Source organism: Poeciliopsis prolifica, unplaced genomic scaffold (assembly GCF_027474105.1).
Source record: "Poeciliopsis prolifica strain line A6 unplaced genomic scaffold, Auburn_PproV2 SCAFFOLD047, whole genome shotgun sequence".
Classification (NCBI taxonomy): Eukaryota; Metazoa; Chordata; class Actinopteri; order Cyprinodontiformes; family Poeciliidae; genus Poeciliopsis; species Poeciliopsis prolifica.
In genome coordinates, this window is record NW_026562422.1 from 2915109 (window position 1) to 2932550 (window position 17442).

At 39.7% G+C, this 17442-nt stretch overlaps 1 protein-coding gene across 1 annotated transcript in view; it reads right to left on the reverse strand.

Annotated features, from left to right (window-relative positions):
• Positions 1 to 201: 201 nt before the first annotated feature.
• gfra4a (GDNF family receptor alpha 4a) overlaps positions 202 to 17442 on the reverse strand; it is a 148186-nt gene continuing 130945 nt past the window's right edge. Inside the window, 2 exon segments of the mRNA XM_055057284.1 lie at positions 202 to 2662; positions 6284 to 6453. Of these exon segments, the coding sequence (XP_054913259.1) occupies positions 2516 to 2662; positions 6284 to 6453 (317 nt within the window). The 3' untranslated portion in view covers positions 202 to 2515.

The following is a 17442-nucleotide window of genomic DNA, read 5'->3' on the forward strand; positions in this document are numbered from 1 at the left end:
TACTTATTCATATGTACTAAACTTTCACAATTTGTGTGTAATTTATTTGAATTTGATACAATTTCTATGTGAAGAGACTGTAATTTGACTTACACCTAATGGTTACGTTCTCTATTTATTTATATGTTCTGTATGGTTGGGTTTCTTTATAGCGTTGTACTAATGAAGTGTGCTAAAATGAACAGAAACCATCCTGTGTAATGAAGCGACAGCAGACTTTATATGAGTGAACCGGCCCTTTAAGACAACTGTTTACATGTTGAATTACTTTAATTCCGTTTGTAAAACACATTTCTGGTCTCGTTTAGAAAAAAACAAACAAAAAAGAAAACATGGGCGACACAGAGCATCACGTCTCGTAGAACTTGTGAGAACAGAAACTTTTTTGTGCTGTTATGATGTCATCAGGAACAAACGGTTTGGTTTCCTCACCTCGAGCTCGATCAGGTCTAACGGCAGCCATTTTCAGCCTTTTGCTAACATCATCTGACAATTCACAGTATTGTACTGAATTTGATGGCAGAGCGGAAAGTTTGCCCAAGGACCCCCACTCAGGATACTTGATGGAAATGTCTACTCCAAAAAGCAGATCTGTGCCTTTTTATTGTACGGTAACATTTGTTTTTTTTTTTTTTTTTAATGTCCCACGTTGAGCGAAGACTAGAGGGGAGCAGCGGGCAACACAGGTCACCACTTTCATTTCACGGACAGCGGGGGGCGTCCTCACTTGGAGGCCCCTGTCTGTGTCCCACTGATTCCATAGCAAAATGGCTCTCAAACTCTTTTTATAGTTATCTGTTGTCTTTGCGACAAAGTCCACATACATTTATAAAATATAAACTTGTCTCAATCTCTTACTGCTTCAAAGAAAAAAATTACTTGATTGTATTTTTTATATATATATATATATCAGAAAAGAAACAGACCGAAAGTCCTCACATTTAAAGCTTAATGAATGAATGTGTGAAGAGTTCCCTTCCAAAGTGAGGTATTAAAAAACTTTACATAAGGGGTCATCTACTCATACACTCTGAAACAAAACCCTAAAACTGAAAAAAAAAAGGGAAGAAGTTCCAAGTGTTCACATTTATCCCAGTGGATCATTACCAGGTTGAAAGTTGAGCTTCAAAACGCAAACAGAAGAAACAGGAGCAAGATTAAATAGACAAATCAAATAACTGTTTTAAGTGTAAAAGTCCAAAAAACCCAAACAGAACTTTGTGTTCAAACTTACTTACAGTTTTTGTCCCTTGATTATTATATTTCATTAAGAAATTCAAGATGCGCTACTTGTTCATCTCAGCAATTCTGACAAATTATCTCCATTTAAAGAATGGAGTTAATGCTTGATAGCAAAGGCAAACCTTTCTGCCTTTGCAGATGCAGATGTAGATGTAGATGTAGATCGACACTTTATAAGGCATCAGTTTTATCCTTTTCATCAGCTAATGAGAAATCTCACTTTAAATGCAGTGTAGAGTAATTTGCCTTCTCTATTTTGTCTACCACTCCTGTTAGTTCTTTTCCATCACAGCTTGCAGCCTGGTTCTGATCCGTCACAACAAAATGTCATAACTTGTAGTTTCCTTCCCAGTCTTAAGACTTTGAATAAGGCTCTTTAAAAAAATACAGTTGGTCCTCAATTAACAATATTAAATACAGATAGGTCTGAATTTTGTTTAGCGTTAGCATAATTTTAGGTAAACATTTTTATTGTTCTGAACTCTTCGACCTTCAACTCAAAACACGACCACGGACAGTCAGAGACACTCACTGTGGTTTGACTCGGGTTATAACATGTGCTTCTAGCTAACATTTCTGGTAACAGCTCTTTCAAACAAAATATGTGGCATCAAAAAGAAGGAGCAAAGCTAAACGGGCGGAGCGCTGCATGTGGACAGACATACACATTCCACCTTAAATCTCGTGTAAGACGTCGTCTGAGAGAAGAGTCTCTTACATTGAATGCTTTCTTTTTTACATCAAGGAATGTTCAAGAACAAAGAAAATCATTTATTCGTTTTATTTTATATATATATATATATATATTTATGTTTTGTAATGTTTTCGGTCACTGCGTCCTCAGTGTCTCTTCACTGTACACTTTCTGAACCTGCTGGCCTTGCTCTCCGCACAGATGCAGCTGAGAGAAGTCTGTGTGTGTGTGTTTTTTCCCGTAAAAGTTGGGCTGGTGTGCAGCAGGGAATGATGTGTGGAACCTTCTTTTTTTTTCCCCCTCCCCAACTCTGTGGTGCAGTGGTGACACCCTCTCCTGTGGTCCAATCCATGATGCATCTTTCACAACACATCGACTCTTGAGTCATGATTCACAAAAAGATTAGGTGGGTTTCTGGTGTGTGACAGGGAGAGGGGAGTGGGGCAGGACAGAGCTCACTCTTCTTCCCCCACACCGTCATCGGACACTCAGGATCGGTCGTTTCTCTCTCGCACCCCCACCCTCCTCCCTGTCGGCTCTGAACAGCACAGTCCATAAAGGTCATTAAAGGGACGCCTCCTACGGCTCGGAGATCAGCACCAGGATGGGCCAGCCCAGGATGAGCAGCATGGAGAGACGGACGGGCTCAGGGCCATGATCCAAAAGGCCCGGAGAGGGAAGAGTGGAATCTCCCTCGTCACCCCACAATCTGTCATTCCCATTTACCTGAAAGAAAGCACATGGATGGTAATTTATGGTTTTTACACTCTCTCACAACCATATTGGCACCTCCAGAGAAGGGACCTTCAAATTCAGGCCTCAAGGGTCAGTGTCCTGCAACTTTTAGATATGTCTCTTGTACAACACGTCCTATTCAAATAGCCGGATGACCTCGTCAGGTCACTGAAGATCTTCAGAGTCCTGGTGTTGACCTCATAATTTGACTCTGGTGAGATGAAGCAGAGACGCATCTAAAAGTTGTTGAATGCTGGCCAGGAGTCCTGGATTGGAAGAGCCCTGCCCTAGAGGTTTTCTATGCTTTTATCATAATACAAACAAACTCTAATGTATTCTCTCTGGATTTTATTAGACAAATTGGCACAAAGTACCACTTAATTGTGAGATAAAAGGTTTCCAACATTTTCACAATGTTAGTCAGAGAAGCAGACAAGAGAACCGATGGCTTGTCTTCCCTGAGCGGGACAGGATGGTTCTGTTCAGGACTCTATTTTATCTGTTTCTATGGAAAATGCGGATCATACAACTGACCCATACACCATTACTGGGCCCCCTAAGGTTGCAGGTTCATAAGACAATTGTACCGTTCAGGTGGAGCTTCTGGCCTTATACAACACCAAGCACTGATAGAAAAGGCGCAGTTTGTGACGAGTATGAGACACAATGTTTTTAATCACTATAGCATGAAGCCACATTAGGCATTTTTGGTTAGCCTTTCCTGCCCAGAGAGTCCAACTAGTGGTGAAAATGCCTTCCTGAATACACTAGACTAAAAACCTTTAGATTTAAAGAAAGAACTATTTTCTTTATTGGCAAGAAGAAAGGCTTTATTTAACAAAAGCCACAAGGGGTATAATTTATTAGATAGTTAACTTGTGGAGCAACATTTTTTTTTAAATAAAAGTTTAAATGATACATAAATAACGGCCGGAAATGTCTGAGTTACAGAGGGTACATTTCATTCACCTACAGTGCCTCTAAAAAATATTCACACCCAAAATGTTTCACCCTTTTTATTGCTTCAGTAATTTCTATTGTCATAAAAATGACATAAAAGAAAAACCTTTAATGTTAGAGTGGAAACTGATTACGACTGCCGCATCATGGCACAATTAGTATTTTCATGTTTGTTCAAAAATAATTAAAGCACTATTTTATTTTAACAATTAATATAATTACAAACATTTTCTTTCATTGAAATACCAGAAACAAAAAAATTACAATCAAAGATTTGATTAATTTGTCAAATCCACCCCCCTCCACCCCCGCCCTCTCAGCCACACCAGTTCGAATTCAGCCTTTAATGAATCGGGACCACTTTTCATTTGCTCAAAATCTAAGGTGCCCTTAAAGTTTTTAAGTTGAACTGATTTATTCCAAGCTGTGCAGAGATTTGCTAAAACGCAGAATATGGACCATGAAATCCTTTCTCTGTTTGTCAAAGCATCAATGGAGCGATTTGAGGGTTATAAATGTACTATGAATGCTCCCCAGTGCAAAATTGTTTTTTAAACGACTACCTTTAGCTTTAAATAATTTAAGCCTGGTGGCCCGCCAGGCTTATAATCCACTGGGGCAAACCAGATTAAAAAGTTTGGCACATTTACTGCATGTATTCACTGGGGTTTTTTTGTTTCATGCTTTATAGATGAATTTAAAGAATCAAATTCTTAAAAAAAAAACATAACTCATAGGGAGCAAAATAAAACTAGCAAATGTATACCAAAATGAAAATAGATGTTAAAATAAAATATCTGTGATGTTGTGCTTGTAGGTTTCCAGATCTCTTTTCTTGTTGCTTTCCCTCAAAGCTGCAACTTATGTTATTTAGAATCATTCCTGATCAGTAGCTAGATTTTAAGGCTTTCTTTAAAGCGTTTTTGAAGATTTATAATTTTTATTTTGAGTTGGTGAATCCAGCAAATTTACAGTGTCTGAAAGTCATATCTTAAAGAATTAAAAACAGAATTCAGCAGAAACCTGACAGCTGACTTCAGACACGCACCATTAGCTGCTCATCTGCTAGTGGATCCTTGGAGCGAAAAGATCATGTTTTGTTTGTTAAACTGTCACTTTTGGATTTATTTTTAAAAGGTTACCTTTTTTTTTCCATTGCTGACACGTCTGAAGTTCAGCTTGCTGTTTCTCCTTCATCTCCTAAATTCTTAGGTCATAATTATGCATAAAGATGATACTTAGTTCTGAACCTGCTGGGTTTTATCCCATAACCCCCACCCTCCACAAAACTCTCAAAACTGTTAGTAATGTGATAAATTGTAGAACAGTTTAAAAGGGTGTTTTTTGTTTTAATTTGTTTGCATGTCTGCTGCGGCGGACAGGCTGGATGGCATAGGAGCAGCTCCTGTGATGTTTTGATGAGTTTACAGATGCAGATTTTTTTGTTTTAATTAACAGTGACTGCCACAGTCACAGCAATATTTTATTTGAACCTCAGCTGATGTGAAAAAAAAAGTATGTTCAGCAAAATGTCATTTTCTGTTGCTGGTCACAGATCGAGTTGAACAGCTGTGTGTGGGACGAGGAGCACTGAGGACACAAAGCAAAAAGACCAAATTTTCGCTTTTAGTTTAGTTTTTTTAGCAGCTTTTCCCTCTGGAAATAAATATGGGCTACTTATATGTCAAGCTTGTGAAGTTTATTTATATCTGTTGGCAGATTGTCAATTATGTTTAGACCACAGGGGCTACAAAGTGTTTTATGTGCTTTTTTTTTCACATGCAGAAAATGGTCTGATTCCAATTTCTCCCTCATATATTTAAAGCTAGAGTGGTTTTATACATTAAAATGATTTTTTTTTATTGTGTGGTCTTAAATCATTTGTATTTTTAGCCTTTTTTGTGTGTTTTAGACATCTTTCTTCTTTAATAATGTAATAATTGCCTCCATTTTATCCTTTTCCTCCCCGATCATTTAGCTGAAATATAACAGAAATGGTGAGGTTTAAAACACTGTTAATGCGATTTTGGCTTTCAGTGTTAAAATACTGGGCCATGCAAGGTACCAGAACCCAGACTGTTTTTTTTTTTGTTTTTTGATGGCTCTGTTCTGGCTGAAAGTGCTCCAAAATATAAACAAAAATAGTGTCTTCAGTCAGAGGCCTCTTCAGCTTTGCTGTAGTACAGACTGCTACAGGAGATCCTTCCTGTCCAAAGACTTCACCACCAAACAGAAGGTCCTCTTTGGAGAATCTTGGAAAATTTGAGGTGCAACATTTTTGATCTATAAAATATTTTAAAAAATGAATTGAAACTAGCTGCACAGTGGTAGCACTGTTGATGTTTGAAGCTTGGACATTGTTTTCCAGTCTCACTTCGCTTTAAACCACACTGTGACCTCCCTTACCTTTCCACGGTGCTCTGTTTGCCACTAATTTTCTCTAAGAAACCTGAGGGCCGTCGTAGAGCACCTGGATTTACAGAATAATTTTCCAGGTGGGTGGATTATTTACTAATTAGTTGACCTCTGCAGAGCGTAGTGTTTGTTCAATCGCTGCTGCATGACCCAGATCGAAGCCAGCGCCTCTCCACCGGCAGGACACTTTAGAAAAAAGCTTGCACATCACATTTCCAGTCCTCCGTCTCGTCTCACCTGAGTAGGTATCTGTGCTCGCAGAACGTTCTGCTCTGTTTCCATGGAGACGCCCGGGGCGGTGGTCGCCAAGTGCGGACTGTGGCTGTCCGTCGCCGGACTTGACATCCCAGGCTGACTGGCACCTGTTTTCACGTCAGATCCGTTCCCGAATGCCAAGATGGCGTTTTCTGCAACACACCAGCAGCAGAGGGAAACATTGAGAACACACACCGGATTCTGTTTATGAGAGCCTGAAACGTCCGGTTGTTTTCTCATGAGTCATGGATGTTTTCTTTCTTCTGGTCACTTATGAATTGCGCATTGCAAGGCCTGTAACTTGCAATGACCTCTAGTCATGACTCACTGGCTGCTTAATGTCATATTTTACTGCTATCCAGATGTATCTCAATACAAGGAAGCTTAAGGTTTTGGCAAGTAAAATTTAAGACTTTTGAAGACCTTTTTATGGAGACATTGTAATAAAATAAGCTTTCATATTGAAGTCATTTTTTTCAGTGTATCAATTAAAATGAATATACATGATAAAATACAGATTCATTACAGACAGTGACATGGTGAAGTTCAAGTATTTGTTTCTGGTACGCTGCTGTTTCCCTTTTACAGCTCAAATTTACGATCACATAATGGTGAAAAAAGGGCATTAATACAGAAATGTTAGGTCCGTATTGCACATGGACGCACTTTAAAAAGTCCCAACATCTTCTTTAGTGACCGTAGCATCACCATATAGTCTTCAGTGAGCTCATATTCCTGAATTAAAAATTAAAATTCATAAAGAAGCAAATTTCAGATTCTCGCCATTTCCAATAATAAAAATGGAGAAAAATATTGCTGTGTGCCAATCAACCAAAACAAGGAGAACGTCGTCTACTCAGGTTTGAACATCTCCTCTCACAGGATGTAAAAGGGAATTGTTGATGATTTGGAAAGCAAAACCCTGAACACAGATACTTCTGAATACTAGATGTATGAATCTAGTATTTCTCTCAGGATCACCGGTGTTAGAAAACAGCTACAAATATGGAACATTGTGTGTAGTATTCATGCTTGGGGAATAGACCCCTATATCTTCTTCCTGAGGCAGAAAAATACTAAAGTCCATGATCCTGTACAAAGCTTTCTGTCGTTGAAAAAAACAAACTTTGAGCATGACTTCACCACATATTGAAATAGAACGTTATTGTAACATGGAAGGCTGCTTTCGCCATAGGCAAAGGCAGCCATATATATATATATATATATATATATATATATAATATATATATATATATATATATATATATATATATATATATATATACAATCTTAGCCTAAAACAAGTAACTATATGAGAGGTGGAATAAGAAACGCTGGTCAAATAATGAGTAACTCATCTGCTGTCTGTGGGCTTGCAGGCGCACCTAAATAGCTGCAGGGCAGTATTAAAAGACAGAGGTGGGAAATTTTCCAAACGGATTCAACTTGACTTTTTTTTTTTAACCTCCCTGCTGGTTTTTAAAAGCTGTCGGCATCCGAAATCACCCTCCCAGTAGTGTGCCGCTGTCAGTTGTGAAAACATCTACAAATATAGGTTTTAAAAAGGCAAAGTGTTTACTGGGAACTACTTCTGAAATGTCTGTGGGGGAACAACAATGGGAAGCAGTTTTTTGTGTGTGTGTATTTTTTTAAAGGTGCCACCAACTTTCACTGAAATGTGGCACAATATAAATTATTCTACATGAATTAGGAAGGTAAGAGAAGTAAAAGTGTTTGAATCACAAGGTGAGAGTGTGATCATTTTTGTATGACAACACATTGGGTCTTCAGCTACTCTCTCATGCATTTTTCAGTTGAAGGTTCACAATAAAACTGGAGCACTTCCAACAGTTCCACTATCCAGAAAGAAGCATCTGTTGCTGAAGGGGAGCAGCATCTTCATTTATTCAGTGGAGAAACATGTATAAGGTTACCCGTAGGTAAACTATTAAAGTACTTTTGTCATTGGTAAAAAAAAACTGCTAGCGCTAGACACGTGTGTTTTGTTCTTACCCAGAATGCCCTGTGCTTTTGTCCGGTTCCTGCCTTTCAAGGGCTCTCTGCTCCACTCTAGCATTCATTAGAACCACCAGAGTTCACTTCACCCGAATTGAGACCTAAGATTTAAACTTTTTCTGTTTTGCTCCATAGCAGTTTGTTTGCGCGTTCACACTTCCCCAAACAAATCGGACTTCCTAGACAAAGGAACGAGAGTTTGGACAAAGTGGCCTGAACAAGACCGGTGTAAATGTCAAACCGAGTTTACCTGACCATCAGGTGTGAAGAAATTCTGAAATATTTCAAGCTAAAATGAAACATAAATTACTATCTTTTTTTAGGCTTTTTCACTTTCACTAATTTCTTCCCTAGAAAAATGTCACAGTGTCATGAGAACCATAGCAACCACATTAATGTCTGCTGGAAATAAGAGGATTTATTTCAATTATTTTTAATATTAATAGCTCAATTAGTACCATAAGCTAGGGGGTAGAGTCAGTGCTGTGGCATCTGGTTGGATTGATGTGGGATTGCTTCCATTTTCTACAATATGTATAAAGTCTTAGACTATATCACCCCATTCACAGTTCAGTATTGCAGAGCTCTATCAAAGATAATATCTGGAATATTCTAGACTATAATGAAGTGTTGAAAGTTAAAATTCCTAGGCTCAATGCAACTCTACGCACATCTATTTTCAATGGCTCACTGTACCTCCAAAAGCAGAACTAAATGTGATAAAGATGAGAATCTTCGCCCCACGGTAATGCTGATGTGCTTTCCGCTGTGCATATTAATGCATATAAAGTAGGGCCGAGACTTTAGTCCCTTAATTTTGATTAATTAATGAAACGCGTTCAAAATTTTAAAGCAATTAATCATGTTCTTTTTCTCATACAAAAGTGCAGAGCCTGAACCTTTTGTTACCGATCCGGATTAAATCTGATGTACAAACGAGATCCGCCAACAGTGACGGACAACAAAGCCAAAATCTGTAAAGGTATTTTCGCTATTTGAACTTTGAAAATGGACAGTTATAATAAACACTTTATTTGAAGGGGTGTGCCTTGATGAGTCTCAATGACAGTTTAAGACTGTTGTCATGAAGTGTCATTCGATCAATAATGACACTTTTAATGCAAAGACGACATTTTTAATGGGTTTTTAAAGCGAGTACTAGTGTAGCTTTGCATTAAAATGCCATTATTTACTCAATGACACTTCATGACAACAGTCATAAACATTTATGAAGACTGCTCTACGTTCATAACACATGACAGTGTCATGTCAGTCTTGTACTCCTTCAAATAAAGTATTGCCAATTGTTTTTAGTGGGGGTCTCAAGAATTAGCTAGTGGGCGGCAGACCAAAGGTCCACTGAAAAGCCTCAAATTGACCATTTACATTTTGGCTGGTCTGAAAAGAAAAACTTTATTTGGTATTGTCACCATATAGAGCAAAATTTGAGTCATCTCTTGAGAAGACAAAAGAAGCCAAGTTGTACAACAAGGTGGTCCAATGAGGAACCTGACACTGTCAGAGTTTTTCTGCAGATGTTTGGTTAAACGCTACCAAAATCCTGTCCCAGCAAAACGAACCCAGCATTTGGGTCAAATGTATGATCAAGCAGATTTTGTGTGTATTATGTCGTGTGTTATAGTAGTGTAGCAAACGAGTCATTACAGCCGATCAGCAAATAACACCCATATAAAAGAAATGTTGATTTGAAGGCCAGCAACAATAGTTGTGCTGTTTTTCATTGCTGCTGCCCACAGTGCCTCTGAACGCACCTTTCTGCTGGTGCACGAAGGCAAAACAAAGGAACAAAAAACTTTATAAAATTACAGTCATGCAATCTTTGATGATGAAAGGTAGGGGGTCTAGCTAGAAAGCAATGCTAAGCAGGTTGGATTATATTTATTCAGCATGAAGGCAGTTCTTTTTACCATATAAAAACACATTTGCAGCACTACTGATCAATAAAATCTGTAGATGCTGCAAACTGATAATCAGGGAATGAGATTCAATATAACACACATTGAACTTTGTTCATTAATTGCAGTTTGATGTGTTTGGAAAAGTATCCACACACCATTGGTCTACTTTAGTAGGATTTGGCATTAGAAACCAGAACAATGAAGAAAAGGAGACATGATCTTAATGCAGTAACTGACACTTTTGACAGATTTTTTTTTTTTCAGAATAGAATTGGATGAGAGAGTATCTTCAAACAGAAATTCTTGAATCTTTCTTGAATGTCTTATTTGGAATGGTCATTTTCCTAAAACCATTTCATTATCGATCTGACTGTATATGTTCATGCTAACAAAAAAAAATAAATTAAAAAGAAATGCCATATTTGAGCAAAGGATAGATATATGTTGTGAGTTTGATCAAATTCAGACATTTGCTATTTTAAAAAAAGTAGAACAAATCAATTCCAGTCATAGGTTTGAATCTTAAGCTGTCATGAAATAGAATAAAATATAAAAATCAGATGTAAGTAGCTGCAGTTACCCACAGACCAAAAATAAATGTAATAAGACTTTGATTTTAGTTGTCTGTACAGCTAAGATGACAACTAGACGACTATTCAAACAGACCATTTACAGAAAGCAAACCAATACCTTAAGGAATGTCAAATTATGGGAATTTGGCACCATGTATAATTTACATGGAAATGTGTGATTTTGTAACCCCCACAGGAAACTCATTACATCAGATTTTTGGATCTACAACAACCAAAATGACTGATGATCATGTGAGGCATTAATATTCCTTAAGCATTAATTTTCACCCACTTAATGGTCTACTCGGCCACAATTACATTTGCATGAAAGTCACTTCGATTAACACGTACTCCAATAAAGACATGCATGACGGAACCATCAATTCATATTCTCGGTTTACGCTGTGTCATTGATGTGGCGCTCGGAGATCAAAATTGCTCCACACTTCCATCTGTTTCCAGAGAAGAAACAAAAAAAAAAGAAAGAGAAAGCCCTGAGATTTCAGCAGCGGCTCGCTGATTATTAGGGAGAGGATTCCTAAGCCTTTAGTGCAGAATCGGGTGTGACATACAAACATTGATTTCTCACAGGATCAAAACAAATTGATTCATTCTCCCGAGGTAGTTTGCCTTTGCAAACAAGATTCTGCAGAAATCAATGCGGAGACTCCGCTCTTCTCTCTTCACTGATGCGATTCTGGGTATGAACTGCAAGATAAAGATGGAGGATTGAATGGGTGACCTGCAGGCTTCCACTGCCAGCCCAGCAGTTTTCATGCTGTTTAGCAAAGTGGATCATCGTAGAGTGAAATTTAGGACAGAAATAGTTCTGGGTGTCTGTTGTCTTTGATCTGAAGCGCACGGCATCCGTTTCTTCTACAAAGAGGACAGGACGTACTGATCCACCCGACCACCTGGCGCAGTGATCCTTGATTCCAGTGTGTGATCGTGAATCCCAGATGGTTCAGAACTGACAGAAATCTCTGGTCAACATGTTTTCTGTTGCTTTAAAGGATCATCATTCATTGTGATGTCATGCAAAAACTATTTACATTTTGACATGTTACAGCTGCAAACTTAAGTCATAATCACATGATTATATGTATTAGACCTGTACAACGTAGAGTTGTAATATGATTGAAAATTTCTCCATGGGTTGAGTTTTCTTTTTTTTACTTTAGAAATATCAGAAAATGTGAATTGACTTGCTTCTATTTTGATTCCTCTAAAGGCCTAATGCAACGAATGGTCTCAAATGATTGTGCTACCTCTATGATTTATGATGGTGTATCATAAATCATACCACTTTATTATGGTATATTTTAACAAAGTGCGTGAAGGTGTGTGGTTGTACTGTGACAAAAAGGTGAAAGGGTTCAAGGCATAGAAATACTTAGCTATACCACTGAGGAAGGCAGAATCCATGTGAAGGTGTATGTAGCTTGCAGAAAAGCCTGTGGATTGGCATACTAATGACACCATGGGTCAACGGTGTCGATGGCACAGGTGGGGAAGTACGCAGGAGCGCTATAAGTGTGCAGTTACCCTTCAGTAGCACGCAGCAATCTCCTGGCAGGCACAAGGATGAGAGGTACAACTCCAGCTGCTCACCACCCGCTAGCATGCTGAGACGAAGTGCCAATTGATATCTTCAGTGGTAAGCTGTTGTGACAGCTCCTTTGTAAATCAATGGACACTGCTGTTAAGCACCACCACTCATATCTCTTTGACTTTAAAGTTTTTCCCCAAGGGTTTTTTTTTCTCATACCCTGACTTCACAGCTTAGCCAGCGGCGCCAGAGCACACCCCGTGCATACCGTCCTGTCCCTAACCTGGCTGATGAATCCCTGTGTGCACTCACTCTTTCCTATTACGCGCCGCAATTTGTCTTGCAGAGAAAATTTCAAATAATTGCAGGAATAAATTAGCTTCACCTCCATCTGTCCTCCTCTTCTTCTTTTTCTTTTTTTTTTTTGGTCTTCGACACTCTCAGCTCTCAGAAAATAAAGAAGTCCAGACTCGTCATTCTGCATGGTGATTTGGCTGTTATTGCTATGATGAGGAGGTAAAGCAGGGTGACAGATGTTTTTTAGGACCTGAGTGCGCTCACTCAGGGAGCGCGACATTTTTTTTTTTTTTCCCCTCAGCAGTTTTCCTCCCCTCTGTCTGCAAACAACTGTATTCAGCCCTGCCGCTGTTCTTTCTTCTCGCCTCATTAGTTCGGAGGCAGGAAACCAAATTACGCTCAATTACAAAGTCATCAAAGGCCATCTGAAGTCCTGTCTCAGCAAGCTGGACCGTTCACCGGGGAAGGTGCTTGAAAAACAAAGCTGAATTTAGTCAAGATTTAGTCGTAAAAGAAACTAAAAGGAGGTATCGCATCAGTAATGGCTCAGTAAGAAAAAAAGAGAAAGAACTGATGTCAAGTGATAAGGGAGCCAGAGACTTTTACCTGCTACATATATGGATTGTCTCCAGACTCTCACCAGGCAAATTAGAGCTCATATGTTTACATACCCAGCAAGAATTTCAGAGATTGGAGACATTCTTCTGGAAAAATGTCAACCAAAAACTGTCACTGATGTCAAGTGATTAGGAAGAACCTTCCATCTTGCTTATCCCGGGTCGGGTTGGACCCAGACTTCTCCCTCCACTGTCCGGGGGCGTTTTCAGACCAATCGTAAAACACAATCCTGTCCAGAGTCTCCATCCGGAGGGGTGTGCCTGTTTGGATGTCACACCCGTCCGGGTGTGACATCACTCAGCAGGCGTCCAGGAAGCATCAGCAGCCTCGTTCTTCTAGTCGCTGCCCAGGTCTTGTTGAACACAAATTCAGTCGGAGCTCCCGGGGAAATGGTTCTGGATGGTCGTCCTGGGTTCGATTTCCACTTTTAACCATTTGCTACATGTGTTCTCTCTGCTCGCTGATTCCTGTCGTCTTACTGTTCAATAACGCCCACTGGTGCCAAAAAGAAACTTAAAAATACAAAGATCCTCAGACAACTCTAGCTGACATACAAAACTCTTTGGAAAATATGATGTGGGGACGTTTCAAGACGCTCTGCAAGCAGGTTGTTAATCAAAAAATTGGGAGTGTGATGGTGACACCAAAAGAACCCAATGTCTATTATGTCTAGCAACACAGAGAAACCTCAAAACATTTGGCTTATGTGTAACGATGAGTATAATAAAACATGAATTCACACAACAAACAAGCATGATGCATTATTCATACTTTCAGCAAAAAAAGCAGAAATTTTAGTGGCATGTGTAAACTTATGAGCCTAACTGCATGCTCTCTGTAATTGCCCAAAATTCATTTTTTTGCCAAATCATAATTTTTCTTCCCCAAAGAGCAGAGCGCTCTGTCTGCGGCTTAGCTACATGATGAGAGCTCGACATGCATCACCGATTCATAAATCGCCATTCCCATTAGAAACTTGTTCATCCTTATTATCTCATATATACCGCTTCACTTCCACCATTTACTCAGACGGGAAGGACATTTTTTTTATTTTATTTTCCTATAACACAGGAAAATGAGGCCAGTCAGTCTTTTTTTTCTTTTTTTTTTTCTTTGAGTCTCTATGGACCTAAGGAGCTTAGAGTAAATAGCACACAAGAGCAGGCAGGGAGAGTCTGAATCCTGGTGCACACAAGCAGTTCAATTGAAAAGCAAGAGTTTCATCAAGTTAGTGAAACATGTCTGACTAATCTTGAAAGTTTTATTCACCACAGAGAACGCTGAAGGGGCAACTCAGAGTTTAACTTCTGGCAATCATGCGATGACGGAGGATCAATGGTTCAACTTATTCCTGCTGACTGGAAATGATATGAACGGTTTTTGGAGTTCATATTACCGATCGGTACGTCTGACAGAGAATCTTTTGAGGGAGCTGAAAATGAGGGTGATGGTAAGGAGGACTCCCAGTCTCAATGGCTTGCCGCTTATCGCAAAAGACGGATTGGCAGAAATGCCTGCAATTTCAAGAAGGGTTTAACCGCAGCGATGCCAACAGGAAATGTTACATTGATTATTGAGAGGCGAAAGTAATGGAGGTTTTTTTTTTTCAATGATGGAAAAGGAAAAGAGCAAGAAAAATTAATTATCAATTATGTTGTTTGATATTCTGCAGTTCTATTTGGGTCTGTGCTGTTGTGCACTCAGACTAAAAAAAATTTAATTAAGTAAACAAAATCCTTTCTGATTTTTGGATATTTACTCTAAAATTCAGCTCAGATAAAGTTATGGAGAGTACAGTTTTTCCTTGGAGCAAGATTTGCTCCAGCTGCCTTCATGGGCAACTGCTACAATCCAAGACACTTCAACTATTAGTCCCACGTCTGCCTCTAGATGTGCAGCCATTTCTCTTTTCTTTTCACCAACAATGAAAACCAGACGGATAACGTCCAGGTGCATGTGGACTTGGGAGACAAAGAACCACCAGAGGACCCAAAGGTTAACCGTTCAAGAACAAGAAGCAACAAGGTTCCTCCTTCACAGAACACAAAAAGGACAATCTGTAAAAAGACATTCATTTTCCTCCTTTGAAGGTGAAAGATGAATTTACCAGAGGTGAGAAATGTTTTTGCAGGATTTTGGTTTGTAAGAAACCATCTGGGCGTCGCATAATGTTTGGACAAATAAATTCACGTTTTTTTTGTTGTTTTTTTTCTTTTCTTATAGGAGCCAAAACTGGGCTTCAAAGGAGAATTTAAATATCATTGTTTTTCTTGAAGCAAGACAATGTGACTGATGTCAGTGTCTCTAACTGTTGCAGTTTCACACAAACATGATTCGCATTGCATTTCTAGAAAGCTTCGCTCTGGGGCCCATTGTCAAATGTATGCTGTTGCCATGTCAACCAGAGGACAAATGAAACAGAACATCACCAGGACCTGGTGTTACCTGAGTGTTACCTGAGTGTTACCTGAGTGTTACCTGAGTGTTACCTGAGTGTTACCTGAGTGTTACCTGGTGTTACCTGGTGTTACCTGAGTGTTACCTGAGTGTTACCTGAGTGTTACCTGAGTGTTACCTGGTGTTACCTGAGTGTTACCTGATGTTACCTGGTGTTACCTGAGTGTTACCTGAGTGTTACCTGGTGTTACCTGGTGTTACCTGAGTGTTACCTGGTGTTACCTGAGTGTTACCTGAGTGTTACCTGGTGTTACCTGAGTGTTACCTGAGTGTTACCTGAGTGTTACCTGGTGTTACCTGAGTGTTACCTGAGTGTTACCTGAGTGTTACCTGGTGTTACCTGAGTGTTACCTGAGTGTTACCTGGTGTTACCTGAGTGTTACCTGGTGTTACCTGAGTGTTACCTGGTGTTACCTGAGTGTTACCTGAGTGTTACCTGGTGTTACCTGAGTGTTACCTGAGTGTTACCTGGTGTTACCTGGTGTTACCTGAGTGTTACCTGAGTGTTACCTGGTGTTACCTGGTGTTACCTGAGTGTTACCTGAGTGTTACCTGGTGTTACCTGAGTGTTACCTGAGTGTTACCTGGTGTTACCTGGTGTTACCTGAGTGTTACCTGGTGTTACCTGAGTGTTACCTGAGTGTTACCTGGTGTTACCTGAGTGTTACCTGGTGTTACCTGAGTGTTACCTGAGTGTTACCTGAGTGTTACCTGAGTGTTACCTGGTGTTACCTGAGTGTTACCTGAGTGTTACCTGGTGTTACCTGAGTGTTACCTGAGTGTTACCTGGTGTTACCTGGTGTTACCTGAGTGTTACCTGGTGTTACCTGAGTGTTACCTGAGTGTTACCTGGTGTTACCTGAGTGTTACCTGGTGTTACCTGAGTGTTACCTGAGTGTTACCTGAGTGTTACCTGGTGTTACCTGAGTGTTACCTGAGTGTTACCTGGTGTTACCTGAGTGTTACCTGAGTGTTACCTGGTGTTACCTGGTGTTACCTGAGTGTTACCTGGTGTTACCTGAGTGTTACCTGAGTGTTACCTGGTGTTACCTGAGTGTTACCTGGTGTTACCTGAGTGTTACCTGAGTGTTACCTGAGTGTTACCTGAGTGTTACCTGGTGTTACCTGAGTGTTACCTGAGTGTTACCTGGTGTTACCTGAGTGTTACCTGAGTGTTACCTGGTGTTACCTGGTGTTACCTGAGTGTTACCTGGTGTTACCTGAGTGTTACCTGAGTGTTACCTGGTGTTACCTGAGTGTTACCTGGTGTTACCTGGTGTTACCTGAGTGTTACCTGAGTGTTACCTGGTGTTACCTGGTGTTACCTGAGTGTTACCTGAGTGTTACCTGGTGTTACCTGGTGTTACCTGAGTGTTACCTGAGTGTTACCTGGTGTTACCTGAGTGTTACCTGGTGTTACCTGGTGTTACCTGAGTGTTACCTGAGTGTTACCTGAGTGTTACCTGGTGTTACCTGAGTGTTACCTGGTGTTACCTGAGTGTTACCTGAAACTAGAGCCTAGAGCTGTGTTGTGTTGTTGAACAACACAACACAAAGCACGTGATCCTACATGCGACATATTGTCCAGCAGGTGTATTGAAAAAAAATGTAAAAAAAATAAATAAGCAAAATGCTTAGCCTCATGGGGGCAGTATATTTGTTCTTTAGCTTAACTCAATGCTTAAATTAGGTTTGACTTCAGCACCATCTCAA